Below are 22,500 nucleotides of genomic sequence, written 5' to 3'. Positions count from 1 at the left end.
GTTAACTAAACACTGATTGCAAAAAACCATCTGTTTATTTGAACTGGAATTTTCTTATTTAATGGTCCACCATTACTAACTTTAAGATCTTGAGAGAGCTGGATCTAGGAGAAAATGACGTCAAAGGCTCACTAGTTTAAGAATGCAATGTAGCTGTACACCGCAGAATTAATATGCAGCATAGGCATTTTTGGGCTTTCAGACTTTTAAACTCCTGTTTTGCATATTTAATAAGCTGCGTTCACACACTGAAATTTTAAGCCAGTGAGTCTTTGACATCACTTTCCCTGGATCTAACTCTCTGAGGTTCAATGGACTTCACTGGACTCCATTATAACACACGAACAAGTGAAACCGACAAAAAACCAAATTGCTGCGGCATTTAGAAATGCATTCTGTAAAACTGAAGAAAATCTGTTGTTGACGTCACAAGAGGAGCGGTCGCAAAGTAGATGGAGTGGTTGCTCAGCAGTCACGTGCGTTTTGTCTCGTGACGCGTGTTTGGCAGCAAATGTGGGGAACGTTGGCGCACTTTTGTTGCGCGATGACGACGTTGCTAAGGTACTCACTCACAAACACGATTTGTACAATAAGAAGGAACGGAACCGTGTGAAAAACTCAAGTGGGATCATTGTGAAGACCGAAAGGTGTGCCCTAGTAAATGGTGCTCTCGGAGTGACTAGGGGTCTAGGCAGCATCGGTGATACGGCCTTAAAGAAATGCGTTATCAATGAGCCAGACGTCAAAAACGTTCGCATTGAATCTAGTGATCAGCTTATCATTGTCGCTTCTGGAGGATTTTGGAAAGTCTTCTCGTTCGAGGAAACAGTTCATCTTGTGAACGGATTTATCGGACAGATCCGAAGGGACGTGAAAAGGCAAATTATGCGAGGGACGAAACAAAACAGAAGAAAAGCATTTGAAGAGGAACAAAAAGACTTGACAGACAGATCGAGTGGCTTAAAATTCGATTTAAAAGTTGTCGGTGAAGCTGACGATACCAGTAATTTTGGTGTAACAACGGGGTATTTTGCTGCCAATAAAACGGAATTAAGACGGTGGAAAAGTGAAAGTGAAGTGAGCTTTGACAAGTTTTCACTGTTCCATAAAAAAGCCAATAACGAACTTGTTACGAAAACACAAGATGACGTTGAAACCGAACATGTAGATGAAACAACCAACTCAAGGAATAATGACGTAATAGATGGCGTCAGCATCGAATATCTACGTTGTCGTCGATCCTCTCTCCCGGATGACAAAACTTTGCGTTCAATGAAGGATTCTGGAGGAAGAGAACTTACAAAGGAAGAGAGGGCACGTTTGCTGGCTAAGTCCTTGTCGGAGAGGCTTGTTAAATGTGCGCTTTATGCAGAATCAATGGATAACATCACAGTGTTTGTTGCCCTTTTGCCCGGATTTTCTATGATCAACTGGCAAATGGTAACACCAGACATCCTAGAGGCTTTGGACGCTCAGTTTGCAGAGGATGGCGAACTAAGCTGATAAAGCGCCGACATTAATCGGATGAAGTAGAGAACAGGCAGGTCGCTTGGTAAATTATCACTATCAGGCGTCAAACGAAAACGCATTTCTGACAGTATTTGATGAAATCTTGCTGTACACCAAACGTTGCATTCAAAATAATATACTTTTTTGACAAAACCGCATGAAGTTATATTGCTAACTTAAAAAAAAATAGTTCTTTTAAGAAAATTGAAAATAAAAATACAGTATATGAACTCTGTGCATACATACTTGTAGGGTAGGTAGGTAAAGTCTGCCACGAGCCTAGAAGGCCCATCAGGCCGGCGCTTATCTCCGGTTTCTGTGGCATGAAGCGACTAGGAGTATTTCTACTCCCCCCTGGATGGGATGCGGGTCCATCGCAGGGTTACCCCGGTACCCATTTATACACCTGGGTGAAGAGAGGCACCGTGAAAGTAAAGTGTCTTTTCAAATATACAAATACAAATATACATACTTAATTGACCCCTCCCCATAGAGGCTTTTCAGGGCCAATGAAACTCAACGAAACGACAGAATAGAATAACAACAACAACAACTGTTAAGAATCCCAACTGGCCGGAGGCAAACCAGTTGGCTATTTACAAGTGCAGCTGGGAAGTCGAACCAGGGACTACCAGGAACAAATTCAACCAGTGGTTAGAGCGGGTCTTGAACCCGGGATCTCCGGGTCTCAAGGCAAGCGCCCTAACCACTGGGCCACACTGCCTCCCCTAGGACACAACACAAGGACACAACACAATTTCCCCGGCCAAGACCCGAACCCGGAGCCGCTCGATCCGGAGTCGAGTGTACTAGCCATGAGGCCACCGCGCCTCCCAATATGGTGGAGTGGGTGGAGCATCCGACATGCGGTGTTACGGAGGTCGTAGGTTCAAATCCTGCCAAGGAATACGATTTTTCAGTTGCCCTTTCTCCGGCATTGCTCCGGCATTGCCGTTGCCGTTGTATTACAATACAAGTTGCTTGGCAATGGCAATACATTCCAGCTGGTTGCTGTCAATAACGAAGGGCGTTGGCAGAATTGCCCCATGACCGACCACGTTGGGAATTAAGGTTTGTTTTCATCGATGTTAGAAATAAGAATTCCTTGGTACTTTTTGCCTCTAATCGCGCGATTTCATTGGCTTCAGTTTGATCCCTGGGCATGTGTCGACAGCGTTTCCGTTGCATTGTGTGCCATGGGTTCTCGACCTCTGGCAACGCGGTCTTCCTCAGGTTACACAATCTCTATAAATATCAGCATCCTATGACATACACCTGCTTCGTAATTTTATTCACTCATTTATTTAACAAATTTGCTCGAAGCAGAAGAACTGGGAAGTTCGTTGGGTGAGGGAAGGAAGTGCCATCACGGTAGCAAGTCAGAATATTGTCAACCAAAATGTCAAAAATCACACACAGAATTTGATCCTTATTCTCTTTAATTGATTGCTCTGTCACTATAATTTTACTGTACAGGAGTTGAATAAAAAGTTTCAATTGAACATCGTTGTTTGAGACAGGAACGTTTTATCAAGGCAGTGACTTCAATTGCTGTCCATGATTCCAGGGACATCTGGCAAACCGATAGCAGTTTCGTAAATGCCTTTTCGGGACTTTTGAGAAACGGGGCCCTGTTTGTTTAAGAAAGGACGCTCATTGTTTATCAGAAAGCTCATCCCCTGCCAGATAAAGACGCCGTACAAAACTCTTAGCAAAATCACGCATGCGCGTGCATTACCACGACTTGAGTGGCACAGTATACCAAATGTCCTTCCATTAACCGCACAGTTAATTAATCATCAACAAAAGACAAAGAAAGTCGAAAAGTGGTAGGGCTACACTGCATTATCCCTAATTTTAGCTGTTCTTCTTGTAGTTCTTATTGCTTTTGTTCAATTGAGATTAGGCGACTTCAGAAACTGTTTATATTTCCATGTCCAATGACATCACGATGATAATTTCAGAAAACGGAGCGTGAACACGAACACGATTCCAACGCAAACAAAAAGACATTTCCTCTTCTTTTTGTATAAATCAAGGTCGGTCATCTTGTGAGTGAAAACCTAGAATGACAAAGTTTTTAAAGATTCAAACAATTTTTTAAACATTCAAACCCCTTGATATTGCTCTAACACGCGGAAGTTTAGTGAGAATTAGAAAGCTTTACTTACGGCCTTTTCAATTCTTGTGGTAATTTGCCTGTAATTTCATAATGCTGTCGCAAGCTTGTAGTTCTCTACTACAGACTCCAACGTGTCAAATGCATCCAGGAAGTCGTTCTGAAATCGTGAGAGGCAATAATAATAATAATAATAATAATAATAATAATAATAATAATAATAATAACAATAATAATAATAATATGATCAAATTCTACCCACTTCATAAGCTTAGGTTTTGTGCGAAACTCAAGATCTTAGTGTATACAAAAAATTGGTTTTATCAACGGAGTTGAAAATGTAAATTGGCCACCGTACAGAGATTCTAAAAGCTGACGTTTCGAGCGTTAGCCCTTCGTTAGAAAGAATCGAGGAATTGTGGGTTACGTGTAGTTTTTATAGTAGAGTAGGAGCTACGCTATTGGTGCTAACATGGCAACGTGAAAAATAGGAATATAGTTAAATGAAAAGCATTTGTTAATACCTTGAGGATTAAGGGTGCCGATTTGGAATATGAATTAGTATTAATGATAATGATAACAATTCTCAATGTTTTACAGCCAAATCAAGCACAAGAACTATCCTAATAATTGAAGCAGATCAAAATGAAATTATACAACTTTGGTTTTTGATGAGAGAGGATACTTGACCACCCAGAGGAAAAAGCCTCGGCAGAGCAGACTGGGGAACCAACAAACTGATAACCCACATGTCATTTAGTCCAGGAAATGTCTGTCTAGTTTACCTCGGAGCAGCCATGCTTCCAAAACCAATGCAAATAAGCCCCAGCATCATACATCGAACGTGATTTGAGTATGACATTTTCTATTGTCTCCACTATTTTGGTAGAATTCAAGCAAAGTGTAAGTGATCGTGAATCTTTAAAACCACATGGATTGTACTGACCTGAAGAACAAAAACATCGTAATAACTGGACGGTATTATTAAAATTTTGAACTCGGATATTGCGGTTCTTAGCTATCTGATTGGTTCACTCAATGTTAGTTATCAGTTCATATATGGGATGACCTAATAATTATTGTGGAAACTGATTGCATCAACTGTTGCAAACTGGCTTCAATTTCCAAGTGTCCAAGCGTTCAGAATTTGATGAAAATTTAATACAACAATAATTATTCCATTCACACTTGTCGGAAATGAGACTGGTTATAGCCAACTCACATCCAACGCGCACTCATGGAAGAAATGTTAAGTAAAAAGATTATGGGGTGCGTTCAATTTCAATTTAGGGTAAAACAGACAAGCATGGAACCATCTTGGACCTATCTCAATCCCAGGCCCTCTCTCCTATGATGTCATTCGCCCCTGCAAAATCTGTGGTGATGCCAAATCTGTTGGTTGTCCCAAAATTTTTTTTGATACAATCTACATTAGTATTGCGTCCTCCTACTCGTCAAACACAATAATTAACATCAGTACATTTTACCTATTTCTTTCCTGACACTTTTGGATTAATTCAAAGTTGGCTAGACTGCAAGCAGTCTCTTTCTTCTCCCACGCCAGCTGGTAGCCTGGACTCCCTTTCCCCAATCCCTTCTCAGTTTTACCCAAAATTTGCATAATGTTTTCATTTCCACCCGTGCGATCACTATGAGGAAGAAAGGACAACTGCTCCCAGTCTAAAGTTGCCAAAAGGAAATCTTTGCTGACATCATTGTTTACATTTTAAGTTAAACTTACTAAAGTGCCCCAGTGACCAAAAAAATCAATTCTTATTTTCTTTGGATTTCAAAATTATGTTAACTAAATACTGATTGCAAAAAACCATCTGTTTATTTGAACTGGAATTTTCTTATTTAATGGTCCACCATTACTAACTTTAAGATCTTGAGAGAACTGAATCAAGGAGAAAATGACATCAAAGGCTCACTAGTTTATGAATGCAATGCATGTATGCCACAGAATTAATATGCAGCATGGGACTTTTGGACTTTCAGACTTTTAAACTCCTGTTTTGCATATAATTATAATAAGCTGCGTTCACACACTGAAATCTTAAGCCAGTGAGCCTTTGACATCACTTTCCCTGGATCCAACTCTCTGAGGTTCAATCATGCAGTCAGTTTTGAACGTGAGTAATAGCAGACCATGAAATCCAAAACTTACCCTCAAAGTAAACGGTCTTCGGATAAAAATCAAAGCTCAAAATTTTGCCGGTGAGGTGTTAAGCAAACACACTTTCAAAATATGAAGAAAAAAAGATAGTGATTTTTTTTATCAAAGGTGCAATTAAAGCCTTTTAGATTTGATAACAAGCCAGTTATGAGCCATCAAAAACTGAAAATTTATTGGTGGCAAAGGAACACACTTTCCCATACATTCTTTGTAAATTTCTAATTTTCAAAGCATCATTGCCAAATGGCACTTATAGATTTTACTCTGTCTAACGCCAGACGATTTTACTCATCAATGGGGAACCCCTCGGGGCTTAAAGGGTTAAAGATGATCTGGTATATCGGGTTCAATTTTTCAGAGAAAGCACATTATGCAATGCACTTTCGATATTCAGTGCTTTATTCTCGGCTGACTGATTATAAAACAATAGCCTTCATGCTAATAAGGCAAAAAGTGTAACAAAGATTCTCCTTAAGTCATTCTAATGATGGAGCACTAATTGGGGACACTGTAAACTGAAATCAACAATTTATACAAATCAAATCAAATGTTGGTTTTTGTGGAGAGGGGAAACCAGAGTACCATGGAGGAAACCTCTCGGTGCAGAGTAGAGAACCAACAAACTCAACCCACATATGACGCCGAGTCTGTGAATTGAACCCAGCCCACATTGGTGGGAGGTGAGGGCTCTTACCACTGTGCCATCCCTGCATGCCATATTAAGGGACTTAAGCACCGCAACATTGACAAGAACAAGGATGAAAAAAAAAGGAAGAAGCTGACTAGCTCAGCATGCATTGCAAGTGTGAGTTACCTTTTCATTGGTAAATTTTTGCCTACAAAATGAAATGAACAAATTTTATATCATATGGAGAACTAAAATGATAAATTAGTCATTTTCTCTCTGGTAATTAAACTTCCACTCTGCTCCAGGCAAATTCTTCAGAAGCCACTGCAATTCTTTTTAATAAGTCTGGCGGCCCTTCTATGCCTAGAATTAAGGTAATGGACAATTTTTCGGAAGAGAAAAGAGTGTCTACTTAGGTCTTAATGTCAACAGTTATGTGGACTATTACTCACTGATCCAGAAGTCAATTGGAAATGGATTCCATTCCATGCATCCCAGTGACAGACGTAGCTTCTCTTCAATCTTTGTTGATGCTTCTGCAAAGGAGCCATCAAGATCACCTCGGGCAACGAGAAGCGAACAAACAGTTGCAAACTGGGAGCCGTTCCTGTCATATCGACGTAGCGAATGGATTAGAGAGTGGACAAGGGCTTCCCAAGAAACTTTAGACTTGGCAACATGATGAACTGTGGCAAATTTCTTTGATGGTTCAGGACAGACTGATCGTAACATTTCCCATGGTTCATTTCCACATGAGACTCCTGCTTCGAACTTTTCTGAGTGGCAGCTGCTAGTCTTTGAGGGAGAAGGCCTCACAATTCCTTGATAGCGCAATAAGGCTGACGCTGTAGATCTTGGTTGCTTAGCCATCTCCTTACTACCATCCAAATCACACACACTGGGCAACACATTTGTAGAATATCTAAATGAAGTGGCAGAATTCTCTGAAAGCTTACTGCTAAGAACATCTGATCTGTCCAATGTTTCAGTAAGAGAATATGACAGCTTTCGTGAAATAAAATCTGTTTTATTGGGTTTTCCTGTGCTGTAACTCAACCCTTTCTGCGTCATCTTAGCTGCATGTAAAAGTGGTCTGCTTCCCCTATCCTTAACATTTCCCTTTATCCGTCTGGGTTTGCTCCCGAAGGGCTGAAGCAGTCCAGCAAGACTGGCAGATATGTGGGCATTCATGTCTTTAAGTGAGGTGGAGGCTGCACGTTTCTGTTGCGATACCAAACCACTGTGTGTCACAACGTGATGAAGAACATCATCATTGTTGAAGAGTAACACCCCATCTGCATGACTATTGAAAATAAACCAATTAGCGTCAGCTAAATACATCGACACATGAATAAAGTTCATCATCATCATCATCACCAGGTTTGTTACCTGAATGCCACATTTCTTAAATTGTAAGTTTACATTAAAGTGGCATCCACATGCCAAATGAGAGTTGGTATTGAGAGTCTAGTGTTTCTGACTCTAACTTTTAGATGACTTCCCCTTAGGTCAAAAGCAAGTGTGACCCTAAACCTTGTCTGGACTAAACTCATCCGGATGATCGAACTTAAATCAAACATTGAACATCAAGTCTCATGCTCATAAGGTGATGTACAAACTACGCTATTAAAAAGAGGCATGTAAATTAAGTAAAGCATTAAACATACTCACCACTGCAGGGAAGCCAAACTTAGAAGAGAGTTGTAATGCTGTAATGGACTGTCGCCAGATGTGTGGGGTGACACAGCTACTGACATAACATGAGCCATTGGGTATGTATCTCTAATTCTCTCAACCAAATGTGAACCCAGACCAGACCCTGTTCCACCAGCAAGACTATGTACAACAATAGTGCCTTTAAAAGTGACAGAAAGAAAAACGGTTATGGGATAACCCAGAACAAAATGTTAGCCCAGTCTTTAAGGTCAAGTGTGAACCTAGACAAGACCAGGTTTCACCAGACCGACCATGTATTTCAACAGTTTCTTAGTGAGACAAAAAGAGAATATGTTACACAAATCAAGTGTGAGCCCAGAGAGGACCTATTGATTAGATTCCTGTTCTCATTTTGCTGCAAAATGTTTTTTTGGTTAGCTAAGAATAGCGCAAAAAGAGCTCATCCAGAAAGGTCTTGGAAGCTCTGCTGCCTTTCAAGTGAATAACCCAATAAAGAGCCTGTTTTTGGACTAGCAAAAGCATAGCTAATTGAACTAATTACCAGCATAATTATCACATCTCTCTACTTCCATTCTTAAAGAATCCATAGTGCGATGCAACAATGAGGTGTCTTCAGTCTCACCACCAAAACCATGATAGCCAAGAGCCCAGTTATTTCCTCTGCCTTTCTGACCAGCGACCATGTTTGTTTCTCTATAAAGACCCCTTCTCCTTGTGTCATCATAATAGTTATGGCCAATGACCTTTGATTCACTGTCTACACACACACATCGTAATTTACCATCTCTGTGACTGAGTGGGTGAGTGTCGCTGTTGTCAATCAAGCTCATTAGTTCATGTCCAACTTGATTGCCACATTGTCCAACCAAAAGGACAATGGATGACATAGCTAGTGGGTGAAATACCTGCCGTCGTCCAATGACATTGCAGATATAAATAAAGCGAAATTGTGCAGACAACTTTGCCAGAGAAGGACGACAAATCTGTGTTTTGAAAACTCAGTTTGAAGAAATGCCAGTTTCTATCCACATTTAAAGAAATGCCAGTTTTTATCCAGATTTAAATAAGATGATTTCATTCTGCTAAGAAGTATAAAATTTAGAAAGATCTAATGGCATTTCATGTGATTTCACCGAGGCAATGTCAACTGAAGGGATCTGGGCCCTAGGCATTCACTCAGTCGACACGTTAGCAAATTCATGTACACAGCTGTGTTGCAGTATGCGACTTTCAGTGGACTCAAAAATATTTCCTCTGCTTTCGTTGTTCATCTGTGCTAGATCTTTCAACCCTTTTGACGATGGACAATATGATATTAGCTGGAGAGGTCCAGTTAAACTCAACGAAGGCCAAGTTTCTCCAGTAAGTGTGAAACTATGCCCAACTACTCTTTAATTTATTTTACCTGCCGGATGTTTTGTTATGTTATGGAAGAAACCTGTTATAGCGTTTTGCGAGCTTTTTGCATCTGAATAGCTAATTAATGACCAACTAAGGCATTCCTTTCTTGGGTTGAAATAGATTATTTTTAATTAAGCATTTTTTTCTGAAGCAGATAGATGAGATTACGTTTTACAAACCGGTTAACGTTGAATCACAACGCAATGGATATGCAGTTACAATTTTTTCTTGGTTAAAAATTGTTCAGACTAGTTTATTTTTTGCTTTCCTTTGTCTTATAGACATTACCAATTAATCTGAAATAAAGAAGAGTGAAAACAACCTATAGTAGTTTGACAAGTTTTCAAGTTAACCAAGGAAAAATTATTGTAACTACAACGGTTACATATAATTTATGGCCCAGGTTTATTAATTTTGTTTACTATCATTTGAAATCACTACAGTGGTAAATCTGCCGTTAGAATTTTTAAATGGAGGTTCCAAAAAAACTTATCCCGTGATCAGCAAAAGATAAGCCGTCACATGACAAAAAAAAGTTGTCACGTGGTTCGTGTAAAGCGCGTTGACGGCCGTGGCATTCAACAAGAAACACTTTTTTGGATCACATGACATTATTTTTTGGATCACATGACGATTTGTTTAAGATCACATTTTTAGAATCAAACCACTTCGGATTCAAATTCTTTCCCATGGACAGCTTTTGTGATATCTAAAAAAGGCTTAGAACTGGTGTTTATATATAGCCCGGCAATAAAGTAAAAACAGCAATGACTAAGTCAATGGGGCACTGATCATCAAGGACATCTTTATTATTATTTTGTGCTGATCAGCCCTTTAATTTTTGACTTACAAGAGTTTTTGTTTTTTTCAGAATGAGGAGGATTTGTCAAGTAGTAAAGAATCGATAGTAATGATCACAAAAGACAATGAAAAATACAAGTGTATCTTACCAGAGTATAAACCACAAAGAGAGGTACAAGTACTGTCATTGGTAATCATTATAATTATGTGTTAATAGAGACCTTTACACTGGAGGACAAAAACAACTACGAGTGTGAGTTTTCTGTTCTGAGCACGCGCATATCGCTGAGTATGTCGCATGCTGAGTACAGAAAACTAATACTTGAGGTCATCCATGTTCTCCAATCTAAAGGTTCCCAAGGATACATGATTTTACATTAGCATCAAACTTTATTCTTTTAACATCCGATTGGCTGAGAGTATGATGATCTGAGTGCAACCTTTTACTGACATTGACTGGCACATCTTTTAAGAAACGAAAATGTGTTTGTCCAATGCTTACATTTGTCATTGTGGTACTAAAAACTTCTTTGTTTCCTTTCTGTTCTTTTTTGTCAAGTTTTACACCTAACTTTAACTCCTTTTTTGCTTGTAGAGTGGTAAGTCAGAAGTTGGTCCAGACCCTGATGAACTCTTGAAAGGTCTTGTGATAAGGGGAGAGTGCTCTTACAGGGTATTATTTTTTGAGTGTTTTTTTTCATAAAAATGTGTCCACAACTCTCCCTGACTTTTCAAGTAGGCAGTATTAAAGATAAGATGGTTAAACAATGACTTTAAGTGAACATTTGCACTGTTTGTTGTTAAAGTAGGTTTGAGCATTAATATCTCTGTGTAGACAATAAAAATATACAGCCCTGGATATCTGCTAGGAGGAAAAAGTCATTAGTGCTATGTGACCTCTTTGCGTTCATTAAAAGTTGAGAAAGAAGTTCAGGCAAACCCTTGCTTTCATTTATAACACTTGGACAAAGTTAACCTTAGATTTGCTTTAGACATTGGTTGACTCAGAGTTGACAGTGTCAAAGGCTGTAACTATGGTTTAAGGACGGTGCCTACTAATTCAAAAGTATTTTGGCCCCGGTTTATAATTGTGTGGGAACTGTAGATCTTAACAAGTGTTATTGAAATCCAAAAAGGAAATTGGGGGCAACCACTCATTTTCCAAAGATAATTGATGAATAATATTTGTAAAAAGCTTTGTAATACAAAGCAATGTATGGCGTTCTTTATCAAATTGAAGCTTAATTATCTCTCAAAAATGCGGGGTTACCCCCAATTTTATTTTTGGATAACAAGAGTACTTACTAAGAAATACTTTTTCCGGATAGTTTTAAACCACGCAAAAATATCACTGTTTCAGTAAGCATCACCCATAGGAAATCCGATTATCTCGAGATGTGCAGAACGTATGCGCAATAACAATGGTAGGCATTGTCCTTAAGAACATTTGCACTGTTTGTTGTTAAAGTAGGTTAGAGCATTAATAGCTCTGTGTAGACAATAAAAATATACAGCCCTGGATATCTGCTAGGAGGAAAAAGTCATTTGGACAAAGTTAACCTTAGATTTGCTTTAGACATTGGTTGACTCAGAGTTGACGGTGTCAAAGGCTGTAACTATGGTTTAATGAAAGTAAATTCAACAAAGGTTGCTTGGGTGAAAGTAGAAAGGCAGAGTGAATCATTTGTCATGTTAATTATTAGCCAAAGGCTACTAAAGTAAACTGTACTTTGGAATAGGCTGAGTTTAATATATCAATATTCAGGCATGACTATGTACTTGTAAGGCTTTATGGTCATTTTAATAATTTCAAGTCTTAGTTCTGTTTTCTTTGTCTCACAAGTCTCAAGGGAGATTTCGAAACAAAATAATATTTAAATTTAACCATAAAGCCTTGTAGCCATGTGTGAATATTGATACATGTATATTGAACATAGCCTATTCATCTGACACTTTGACATAGGCATACTTAATTGAATCACATTATGCTATGGCTGATGTGAAATGTCTTGTTGTCTTTTAAATATGAACTCAGTGAAGAAACAGTGTCTACATTGATAATCCAAACTTGAAATTACCTTTAATTCCCTGTATAGATTGAAATATGCCATGGCCCTATCTTTTCTCATCTTAAGTAAGTGGTATCAGCTAGTTTCAAATTAAACAACCTCTTTTCTTTTCAGCTTGATACATACTGGACATACGAACTTTGCCATGGAAGGCATGTAAAGCAATTCCATGAAGTGAAAGCTGGTGTTGTGGTTTGTTAAATGAATTATTGAATGTTGTTTTTAATTGTGCTTATTTTGTGCAGTCTTATAGAAAATAAAATTAATCCTGATTCTCTTGACTGGAATGGAGTTTTTGGAGTATCTGTAATGTCTGTATTCCAGACTGTTCCACAATGCGAACAGATTACACTCCAGAAAACACACTCACATTTTCAGTTCGCCATCTTAACTTTATTGACTACCCACAATACACTAAAGGCACAGGTTACACAGGGAACCCACAGAACAATCACAGTACAGTATCTTCCGGTGTAAAACTTAATTTTTGCACTTTATAAACAGGATAACCAAGTACAAGAATATTACCTTGGAAGACTAGAGCCAAAAGTTATCCATACAAAAAATGAAGGTTTGCACTACTTTATTGCCTAGTTTGGCAACTTGTGGTTGCTAAATCCTGGTATATGTGAATGTTGTGCATTCTTGTAGCTGATACGTGAATGTTTGCCAATTTTTTTTGCTTCTTTAGGTAAAGATAAACCGCTTGTCCAGCCTCCAACACAAGGCAGTGGGCGTTCCGATAAGAATGTATGCAAAGATCATAATTCAGTTTTTTACTTATCAAATATTAACCTACATTGCTGTGGGTTTTGTCAGTATTGGAATGTATGAGCCTTCTGCCAAAAAGGCAAGAAGAACAGGCCTTTGCCTTCAGTCAATCATTTTAAGAGCTTCTCTAGTGGCTTACATGTATGTACTCTCCAAACTGACAAAAACCGGCATCTATGTGAGCTATGATTTTGTGCATACAATATTGCCCTTGAAATGTACTTGGACCAGCAATGAATGGTTTGGTTTTCATCTACATGGAGTTCACAGCATTTCTGAACTGAACTTGTGCTTAAACCAAAATCCTGTCTTGAAGGGAGTCGGAATAACGAAATAGCTTTCTTGGCACCCTAGCAGATGTTTAGTTTTTTGGTATTTAATATTGCCTTTTAGTTTTGAGGCCTCAAACTGAGAACGACCGAGTCTGCTGCAGAAGTTCCTGCCCCTTCACTTCATTGCGAAAATAACTGCACTTTGTTACATTTTAGTCACAGATGAATGCACTCCTATTAATTTTGAGGAATTTTTGATATTGTCAATATATTGAAGGAGTATCACGCACCAAATTCGAAACTCTCATCTCATACTTAATTTGGCAGAAAAAGTGCCATAAAACCAACCTCTGAAGACAAACGAAAAATTCCTCATACTGTATTTGGGGTAGCACAATTATCTATTTGAACTGAAAATTTGGAAGCAATATCTTATAACTCTTCGGGACAGGGAATCCGAGAAGTTGTAATTTTGATGTCAAAATAAAGCCCTGGAAAATCGAGCTTGAAGATTCTGCGTACAGTTCACGGTCTTCTGACTAAGTCCGCCCCCTAATTGAAAGCCAATTATGCTGAGCTAATCAGCATTTGGTCACGTGCTATTAAAGATAGCAGATGACTTGTGAAGGCTGTCAATTGACGCCCAATCCTTTCACATGCGCTTGACATGACACTTCAATCATTTTTAGCGGGCAGATTATGGCAGGAAACAAAGAAAAGCAATTTTAGTGGTTTTAAAAATGAACTTTTCAGAATTTTTTTTTGGGAAAATATATAGATCACAGCCCACCGATTCAAGATTTGCAAAAACAAAAAATTTGAGTGAGACATCAAAATTTACCTTTACCGAGACCTTAAGCTAAACAGAAAGGAAAGATGTCGAAACAAAGATGTGAGATCCAGGGATCGAACTCAAGATCTCTTGCACCAAGGTCGCACACCAACCAACTGTGCCATCCTTGCTCCTCATAACAGAGTTAAACTTCTATTTGCATTCTTTGCCTGAAGACGTTTTCTTTTAATTTGCCTTCTTTTGTTCCACTTTTATTGATATCTCAAAGGTTCCCATGCGTAAGATTGATGGACATGAATTTCCTTTCTATAAAGTTGTAATGACGAATGGTACCCCTTGCGATTTGTTGGGCAACAAACCACGCATGACATTTGTCGTTTACATGTGCAATCCAAGGTCAAGTAATGAGGTGAGAAAAATCTTGCTTTTACTAAATTAATATTATTATAATTCTGATAGTTTGCCTCCTTTTCAAGGAGCAGTGTAAGCTCTGTTGGTGCATGGGTGTGCTATATTAACCCTCCTGTCCCTGAGGTGCATTTTTTGATAATATTGTAATAAGCTATACACTTGAATCATTAATTTGAGATCTTTGCATGTACAGTGTTCAACTTTGATTTCATCCATAGATAATTTCTGTGAAAGAGCTTCAAACTTGTCAATATGAAGTGGAAGTTTTTACACCACTGCTTTGTGCAAACCCAGCTTACATGTGAGTTTTCATTTTGAGCTTTTTTAGTGCAGGGCTTCATCAAACATTTTAATGAGTCACTCTGACCTTCTGTGATCCAAAGAATTCACTGACAGTTATAATTATTGGTCATTTGCAGAGAGGTAAAATGATTATAATGAGTTATTTTGTTTGCTTGGTTTTCAGGTATCACGAAAAACCAGTGCATCAGATCAATTGCCACTCTTTAGATGGTTCTCCTTCGTAAGTTCATTTTGACTTTTTCTCAAACGCAATTAAGCATTGATGTTTGTCTATGGGTGTGCTGAGCATTAAAAAACTTGGAAAGCACTTCATGCTGTGCAGGAAATCTCAGTTTGAAATACATGTACCTGCTGGACCTTTCACCTGCTTCTAGATATTATACTGGATGGTACACTTTACATGACCAAATCTTTCTGGAGGCTATAAATCTACTATTTTCACTTCCCTATGACTTACTTGGTCTGTGCCACAATGCATACAGTCCAGCAAGTCCAGCAAGTGACATACGAAACCCAAACCCCTTGTTTACGTTCCCTGAAAGTGTTCTAAGTTGCATGAGAGTACAGTGTATGAACTTATCTGTTATCAGGGGCGAATCCAGGATTTTTCCTTGGAGGGTGTGCAGCTGACTGGCAACGTTTTTTTTCCCCAGAATACACTGTACCAGTTGTATTAGAAAGCCACAGGTCAGTTGCAGGAGGGAGGGGGGGGGTGTGCACCCCCTGTACCCTCCCCCTAGATCCACCCCTGGTTATGGTTCAGTTGAGTCAATTTGTCTGTTATCCCATGTGATGCAACTGAGTTGAGTCATCAAGAAGCTAAGAGGATTTGACTTAAGCCATTGACGCCTCAAACACCCGAGGACATAGCCAGTTGCTGATTAAAATCATCTGGCGTTAGACAGAGTAATTATGTTAAGTCTCACTTTCAGGGATCAATGGGTTAATGACAGTTGCAACATGCCAGAGGGAGAGGGTACCATAATCCTGGTGGTGGAAATGAAGTACATGATATTTGCATTGTGCTTTCTCTATTTTGAGGATTTGTTGCAATTTGTAGGCCACCTCGAAGTTATTCTGAGCTGCTGGATGACCAATTTTCATTAGACAGTTTTATGCCAGAAGGAGCCAGTGATGATAACACCAAAGCTGGCCCAGGTGATGAGTACAGAGAAATCCTCCCTAAGCCAGATGCTTTGCTCACTGCAGCCTTCCTTCAGGGCGAACATTGTCTTGTTGGGGTCAGTGTTTATTTGTAAACTCGCTATGGACATGTAGGCACTTTTAGGGATGGTGCCTACTAATTCAAAGGTATTTTTTGCGTGTTTTACTGAATGTGCGGGAAAAGCAGATCTCGGCGAGTGTTGTTGAAATCCAAAAAGAAAATTGTGGGTAACCATGTATTTTTCAAAGATAATTACCGGTAATCAACAAAATTTGTAAAAAGCTGTGAAATACAAAGCAATGTATGGCATTCTTTTCCAAATTGAAGCTTAATTATCTCTGAAAAATGCATGGCTAGCCGCAATTTTCTTTTTGGATAGCAAGAGCACTTGCTTAGTTCTGCTTTCTCCACATAGTTCTAAACCGCACCAAAATATCCCTGTATTAGTAAGCATCACCCATAGGAAACCCAAGTGTCTCGAGATGCAGAGAATGTATGCGCAATAACTATAGTAGCCACTGTCCTTAAACAGTTCCACAGTATCTGATTTGCATGTATATAAGGAAGTGGAGCTAGTAGAATGATCTTACTATGGAGCACCATAGACTTAAGCGACCTTTTTGTGTTAAATTATCAAACCTGAGAGTTTCCAATCCAGTCTGTTTGTACCTGACTTTTGGTCAATTCATACCCAAGTTTAGTCAGTTTGTACTAAGTTCACTTTATTCATGTATCTGATTGACGATTCTGGCATTAGCAAAAAGGAGGCAGTTATAAGGAGACTGAGAAGTGGTTGCAAAACTAATGATCAGATACTTGTTTAGCTTGTGCGCAGGAATGTGATGCCCTACTCACTGTTTTGAGCTTTGGCATTGTTGATGTTGTTTACAGGGTGGTTCTGTTTCATGGTGGAAGTACAAGTTTTGTTATGGTAAACAAGTGATACAGTTCCATGAAGATGTAAGTGACCAAAGCTTGATACGTTTTAAAATTTGTGCATGAAATTGACTGCAATGGCAACTTTCAAGCCAAATTACGGCTATAAGATTGGATACTCTGTGCTCAAGAAAACCCCATTTGTTCGTCTGACACTAATATTGATTTCATGGTTGGTTACGCAAATTTCTCTGAACACTTGCCCAACGGGTAAGCACCCACTCAATCAATCACGACTGTTAAGCTTGCACTGGACCTTTAGTTTGATGTAAATAATCAAAAAACGTGAGTGAAATTACATTTGTTTTAGCAGGTGTAAATTTCGGCAGCTATTCAGCTGATGTGATCCTGCTATACCCACCGACCTGTACACTCACAATGGACAGCCACAACACCGGGGACTCCATCCCCTACTCTTCACGAATAGTGTGCGGGTTCTTTAACGTCCCACAGGGAACTTATGAACATGCAAGATATTTTGTGAGATGGGGCCTAAGATTGTCTAGTAAACATTTGCAGATCCAATTACAAAGGCAGCACTTTCTCCTCAGTTATTTTAAGATCCTGAGTGTTGGTCAGGCCGGGAATTCGAACCCGCGACCTCCCGCATGACAGCCCAATGCTCAACCAACTCAGTCACCGGTGTGTGGTTATAGAATGGAAGGGGAGGGAGGGGAGAGGAGAGGGAGGGAAGAAAGCATAAAAGAAGCCTTATGCATCAAAAAAGGGTTCAGTTGCAGACTGAACCTCAAACGCGTCCTTCTTACCTTTCCTCGTAGCATATGACTGTGAACTCCATCTGAGCAGCCACTGGGCAACCACTATAAAGTTCACACAGTCACTCCAGGTCATATGAGAAAAACTAGCTCTCAATTAACAATTCTTGCAGAAGATTGTTATTATCATTTATACATTTTATACTATGAGAAACTATGAAAGGTTCATAGTAACAATTCGGTGTAATACAAGTTGCGTTGTTCATTTTCAGGGTTCTGGTCCCAGAATAGATATCCTTCTTGGCAAATGGGATCAAGAGGTATGGCATCAAACAAACGTTGTTTTTTTAGAACGCAGCTTGTGACTCAATTAAATTTACCGAAGGCCATTTTTATTTCTACCATTTTCTGGTTTATAAAAATAGAGGCGTCTATGGCTTAATTTCGCGATTTGCCTGCGCAACCCTGTCATTGCTTCGTTTATGATTAGCCAATAAAGTCCTTCCTTTTTGTCAACCAATCAGAAGTTTTGACCGTAAGCCAATTACTTGCTCCCAGTTTCCCTCGCTTTGCGCTGGTTACACTATTTCCTCATCAACTGTGAATGGCCTACGAAACTACTTTTTGCAGACTCAACTCTTCGTTGGTTAACTCTATTTTTTGTCCTTTCTATCTTCAGGCGCATATCCAATGGAAGAAAAACAGAAAGAAAATTACAGCTAGGTAAACAAAGAAACATAAATAAAAATTATATAAATTCGGAACTCACGTATTTTGACTACCAGGCCTCGGTTGTTCAAAAGGTGGATAGCGCTATCCACTTAACTTGAAACGTCTTTTTATACTTCTAAGATTGCGCTCCCTCTACAACCTCGTTCCCAAAAGCGGTGGGGACGAGGTTGCCCCCTCTATTAACTATATTTTAAGACCTCCATGAAGCGCGTCGTTACCGTGGCCAAAAAAACAGATCGTTTGATAACCACGCATCTTTTCCTGTCATACATGATTGGAAATTGTGACTGTAAAAAATCGTATGTGGTAATCTGTTTGTTTTGGGTTTTTTTTTTTTTTCAGCTATACCGATCATTTGTATAGTGATGGTGAATTCTGTGACATCACTGGGAAGCCAAGAACCGTTCAAGTTAGATTAAAGTAAGAACCGCTTCTCTTTTTTAACGCGCTTGACTCAACAAGTGTTTCACCAAGTATGAAGTATAGCTGGAGAAACTGCAGAATATCCGGTGAAGGGTAGTTTTCCAGATATAAATAGCAAAGGCAAGATTTATCTGGGAACCGACACGTTAGTTTAGTGAACAGATAAAGAATGAACCACTTTAGTGCTCCATCAATTGGATAGACTACTTTGCAACTTAAAGCAGGTCAATTCCACCTCAACAGGCCATTTCCGAGTTCATGTCTGCTTCCTCTTCAAAACGAGTCTAAGTGCGAAGTGCAAACTGATTACCATCACAAAAACTTCGCACTTAGACTCGCTTTGAAGATGAGGCAGCCATGAACTCGAAAATGGCCGATTGCTGTAATATGATAAGGGAAAACCGGAGAAACAAGGCATAACCCCTCGAAGCAGGGGCCCGTTTCTCGAAAGTTCCGAAAAGCCATTTGTGAACCTGCCAACCGCTTGTTCAGTAAAGCCGATCTTTTAACGTGTTTTCAAGGTCACAAAAAGCAAGCTGACTGTAAAGTTTGACGACTTAAATCCTCTCCGTTCTTGAGATACTAGAGAGTTTAAGCAAACACGACAGCTACGGCAACGAAAACGTCAGTCCAAAATATAACTTAGCGCTATCGCAAGTATTTCGCGATTATTCCTTCTTGTTCACCTTGTACAATTCATGCGAACTATCGTGTAACTGGATGAGTACGAACGGTTTTAAAGTCAAAACAGAAAATGACTGTCTCGTTATATGCTCACGTTGCCTTCAAAACCTAAAATTTGGTGATTTCACGTAGTACGACAAAAAATGCACGGAAAACGTGCAGCACGATTATTTTTCCTTTTTTAACCAATGATATTCTTGCTTTGTGGCGTTTCCGTAGCCGTAGTCTTCGTATTTGCTTAAACTCCCTACTTAGGGAATTGCGACACCCGAAAATGGTCCGTAAAGTTTCCGGTGTTTCGAGAAACAGGCGCTGCCTCATCTTTAAATATTTAATTAGACAAGATTGCACCAGAACTTTTCAGTGTTATCTGGAGCAAAAGAAGAGGATGATAATTAAGAATTGATATATAACAACCCTGCTGCAATCATTTTCACCGGAAACCCCACCTTCATCAGGGAAGCAACGTTCTTCGAATGACAAAAAGAAACTAATGGATGGAAATCAAGTTTTTTTTTTTCATTTTACAGGTGTAAAGAGTCGAAACATGAGCAAGAAGTTTCGTTATCTTTAACCGAGCCTAAAACTTGTGAATATGTCCTTACGGTAAGAGTGGCCTTGATGATAAGGCGAGTTCTTTCTTTTTTTCTTCTTTCGAAGATGCAAAATACGTTAACTGAGAAATTGTGCCCCGACGGAGGTTATTGACTAAGCCAATCATAGACAATTTGTAACTCGGAGCTAATAATATTACCAGTCAGCAGCGCAAACCTCGAAACAGCGCCGGCGACAAAATTTGCAATACTTTTTCATTGAGTTTGATTGTGCGTTGAGTTATTTTTACATTCATTTTCAATTATTGTACGGGCAGAGCATTTAGTGACGTTTCCTTCTTTATTTGCAGGTCGAATCCCCAATTATTTGCCCTTTGCTAGAAAAAATGGACGAGAACGGCATATTTCAAGTGGACAATGTGTGAACATTTGCGTCAGCTTACTAGCTTATTTTTCTCATTATCGCGAAATCTAGAAAGAGTATTTTACTTGGTCATTCATTTGACCTCACGCAGCGGTTTTCCATTTTAACTGATTGCGAACTTGAAAAAAGGTTATAACCCCTCCCCAGTCCCAGCAGAAGTCACGAAGCAATACTGACGAAATGTGAAAATCTGCTCGTTTTCTTTAATTTCGCGCCATAACTTGAATCAAGAGAAACTTATGGACACGGGAAAGGTTAAGACACGAGGTTTAAAGGTTCGATCACTGGTGAAACGTGGAGGAAGAAACGGGCCTCTCTATTTTCTGTCTTCGTAACTACTTTGTGGCGTCTGTGCTGCGAATTAAAGAACATCTGACACCCAATGTGTCTCCTGGGAAGAACTGTCCTTCTACGTTATATACCTGTAACTGATGTTCTTTGTACTTGCTAGTTATGAATATGGAGTTTTACGAATGCACAGCGGATATCTATTGAAAACACTTCAGCCAATCACAGCAAACTCAGACAATCAAATGAGCCAATCACAAGGCAAAGTGGGCAGGAGCGCGGGAAAACGCGAAGAAGTCACAATTAGTTTTGCCTTTGCCTCTGATTGGATGAAAATATGGCGCAAAATAATTTTAGCCAATCAATAAATCGCGAATGGGTATTCAACATTGCGAATAAGGAATTTTTGTAATTGGGAACAGTTGAGGAGAATCGTCAAAAATGTAGTTAGCAATGTCTAGTTCACAATAAAGCGAAACGGACTGATCATTCTACATCCTCTGATAAATCTATGACTAAATATTATACACAACTTGTTGAGTACATTAAGTTTTCTTTAGTTATTGTGTAAATTTCAATGTACTGCTGAGAAAGGAAAGTTGTCTCTGGTATTGTTACTTTGATCCTGGGTCATGCGATTGCAAGTTCAAATCCAACCACACGCCTTGAAGTAAGACACCGAATTTCGATCCAAAATTCTCCTCGCCCAGTTGGCTACTCAGTTGGATTAACTTTAACTTAGCGGTTACCTCCAGAATTGTCCCTCGCTCCCTAAGTTAGTCACTCATTCAGTCACTCTCAGATAGTCAGTCACTCACTCACTCAATCACTCATAACTGGAGTGAACGTCTCGCCAATAAAATGTGAAGTTTGACGACTCAAATCCTCTCCTTTCTTAAAATGCAAAGGGAATTGTGGCACTCGAAAATGGCCTTGGCTGGATGGCCTCGTTTCCATCATTGGCCGATTTCAGTGTCGCAAACACAAAACATGCCAGCCTCCTCCTCAAAGCGAGTCTAAGTGCCAAGTTTTTGTGGAGAAAATTACTTTTTATTCATATGTAAAGTAGAACCAATTACCACCACGAAAACCTCGCACGTAGACTCGCTTTGAATAGGAGGCTGAAATGAACCCGGAAATGCCTCATGCAATTAACTCATGTTCCCAGTGTGTTTCCAAGGTAACGGACTACCATACTTGAATCCCGGGCATGACCAAAATTTAGGATCTCAAATAACTGAATAGAAAGTGCTTCCTTTCGTCTGCAAATGTTTGATTTTAGAGAACCACACAGCCTTAGATAAGCGGAGAAGGGCATGAACTTGGTGTTGTCGTCTGTCCTATTAGGCGAGCTTCTGATGGACTGAGCTGTCGTATCCAACAGATCTCCTTTCTCTCTGAGTCCTACTGATGAAGGTTGACATGCTTTCTGCTGTGGCTAACCAATGCTATCCCCGAGCGACAATGACGTTTGCGAACAGAGAGGACGAAGTCAGCACTTGCCATTGATATCGATTGGTCCTTTGCTGCTTTACGGGCTGCTCGGGAATCCCGAAGTTGTTTAATGCGCCTATGCTCGAATTTTTCAACACCCGAATAACAGAACGAGCAGAGCGACTAAGTGCTTGTTGTTCCCAGTTAACGGTAG

At 39.4% G+C, this 22,500-nt stretch overlaps 3 protein-coding genes across 4 annotated transcripts in view; 2 read left to right on the top strand and 1 right to left on the bottom strand.

The window, feature by feature from the left end:
* The window catches only part of LOC138039863 (protein phosphatase 2C-like domain-containing protein 1), a 3,946-nt gene extending 940 nt beyond the window's left edge, over positions 1-3,006 (top strand). The window contains exons 2-3 of the mRNA XM_068885696.1: positions 307-1,766; positions 2,602-3,006. Of these exons, the coding sequence (XP_068741797.1) occupies positions 307-1,503 (1,197 nt within the window). The 3' untranslated portion in view covers positions 1,504-1,766; positions 2,602-3,006. The remainder of the gene's footprint in view (positions 1-306; positions 1,767-2,601) is intronic.
* On the bottom strand, positions 2,931-9,258 carry LOC138042284 (tubulin delta chain-like). 2 transcript variants are annotated; one of them, XM_068888131.1, is made up of 6 exons: positions 8,651-9,258; positions 8,104-8,287; positions 6,885-7,735; positions 4,414-4,574; positions 3,681-3,788; positions 2,931-3,572 (listed from the first exon to the last, which is right to left on the bottom strand). In XM_068888131.1, exons 1-5 carry the CDS (start codon positions 8,994-8,996, stop codon positions 3,717-3,719), a joined length of 1,614 nt encoding a protein of 537 aa, XP_068744232.1. In that variant the 5' UTR covers positions 8,997-9,258; the 3' UTR covers positions 2,931-3,572; positions 3,681-3,716. The 2 variants fall into 2 exon arrangements, with proteins under 2 accessions (XP_068744232.1, XP_068744233.1); XM_068888132.1 differs by having other exon boundaries at positions 8,732-9,237.
* A 35-nt stretch (positions 9,259-9,293) lies between these two features.
* LOC138042252 (endoplasmic reticulum lectin 1-like) lies at positions 9,294-21,735 on the top strand. Its single transcript, XM_068888075.1, has 16 exons — positions 9,294-9,471; positions 10,382-10,483; positions 10,907-10,984; positions 12,495-12,572; positions 12,885-12,951; positions 13,072-13,130; positions 14,485-14,625; positions 14,846-14,928; positions 15,094-15,150; positions 15,991-16,171; positions 16,987-17,055; positions 18,020-18,067; positions 18,427-18,470; positions 18,822-18,899; positions 20,117-20,192; positions 20,491-21,735. The coding sequence occupies exons 1-16, from the start codon at positions 9,331-9,333 to the stop codon at positions 20,563-20,565; spliced, it is 1,377 nt and encodes a 458-aa protein (XP_068744176.1). The 5' UTR covers positions 9,294-9,330; the 3' UTR covers positions 20,566-21,735.
* Positions 21,736-22,500: the final 765 nt, after the last annotated feature.

Source organism: Montipora capricornis, chromosome 3, assembly GCF_036669925.1.
Source record: "Montipora capricornis isolate CH-2021 chromosome 3, ASM3666992v2, whole genome shotgun sequence".
Classification (NCBI taxonomy): domain Eukaryota; kingdom Metazoa; phylum Cnidaria; class Anthozoa; order Scleractinia; family Acroporidae; genus Montipora; species Montipora capricornis.
The sequence above is the reverse complement of the archived record's forward strand: the minus strand, read 5'-3'. Positions and strand labels throughout refer to the sequence as shown.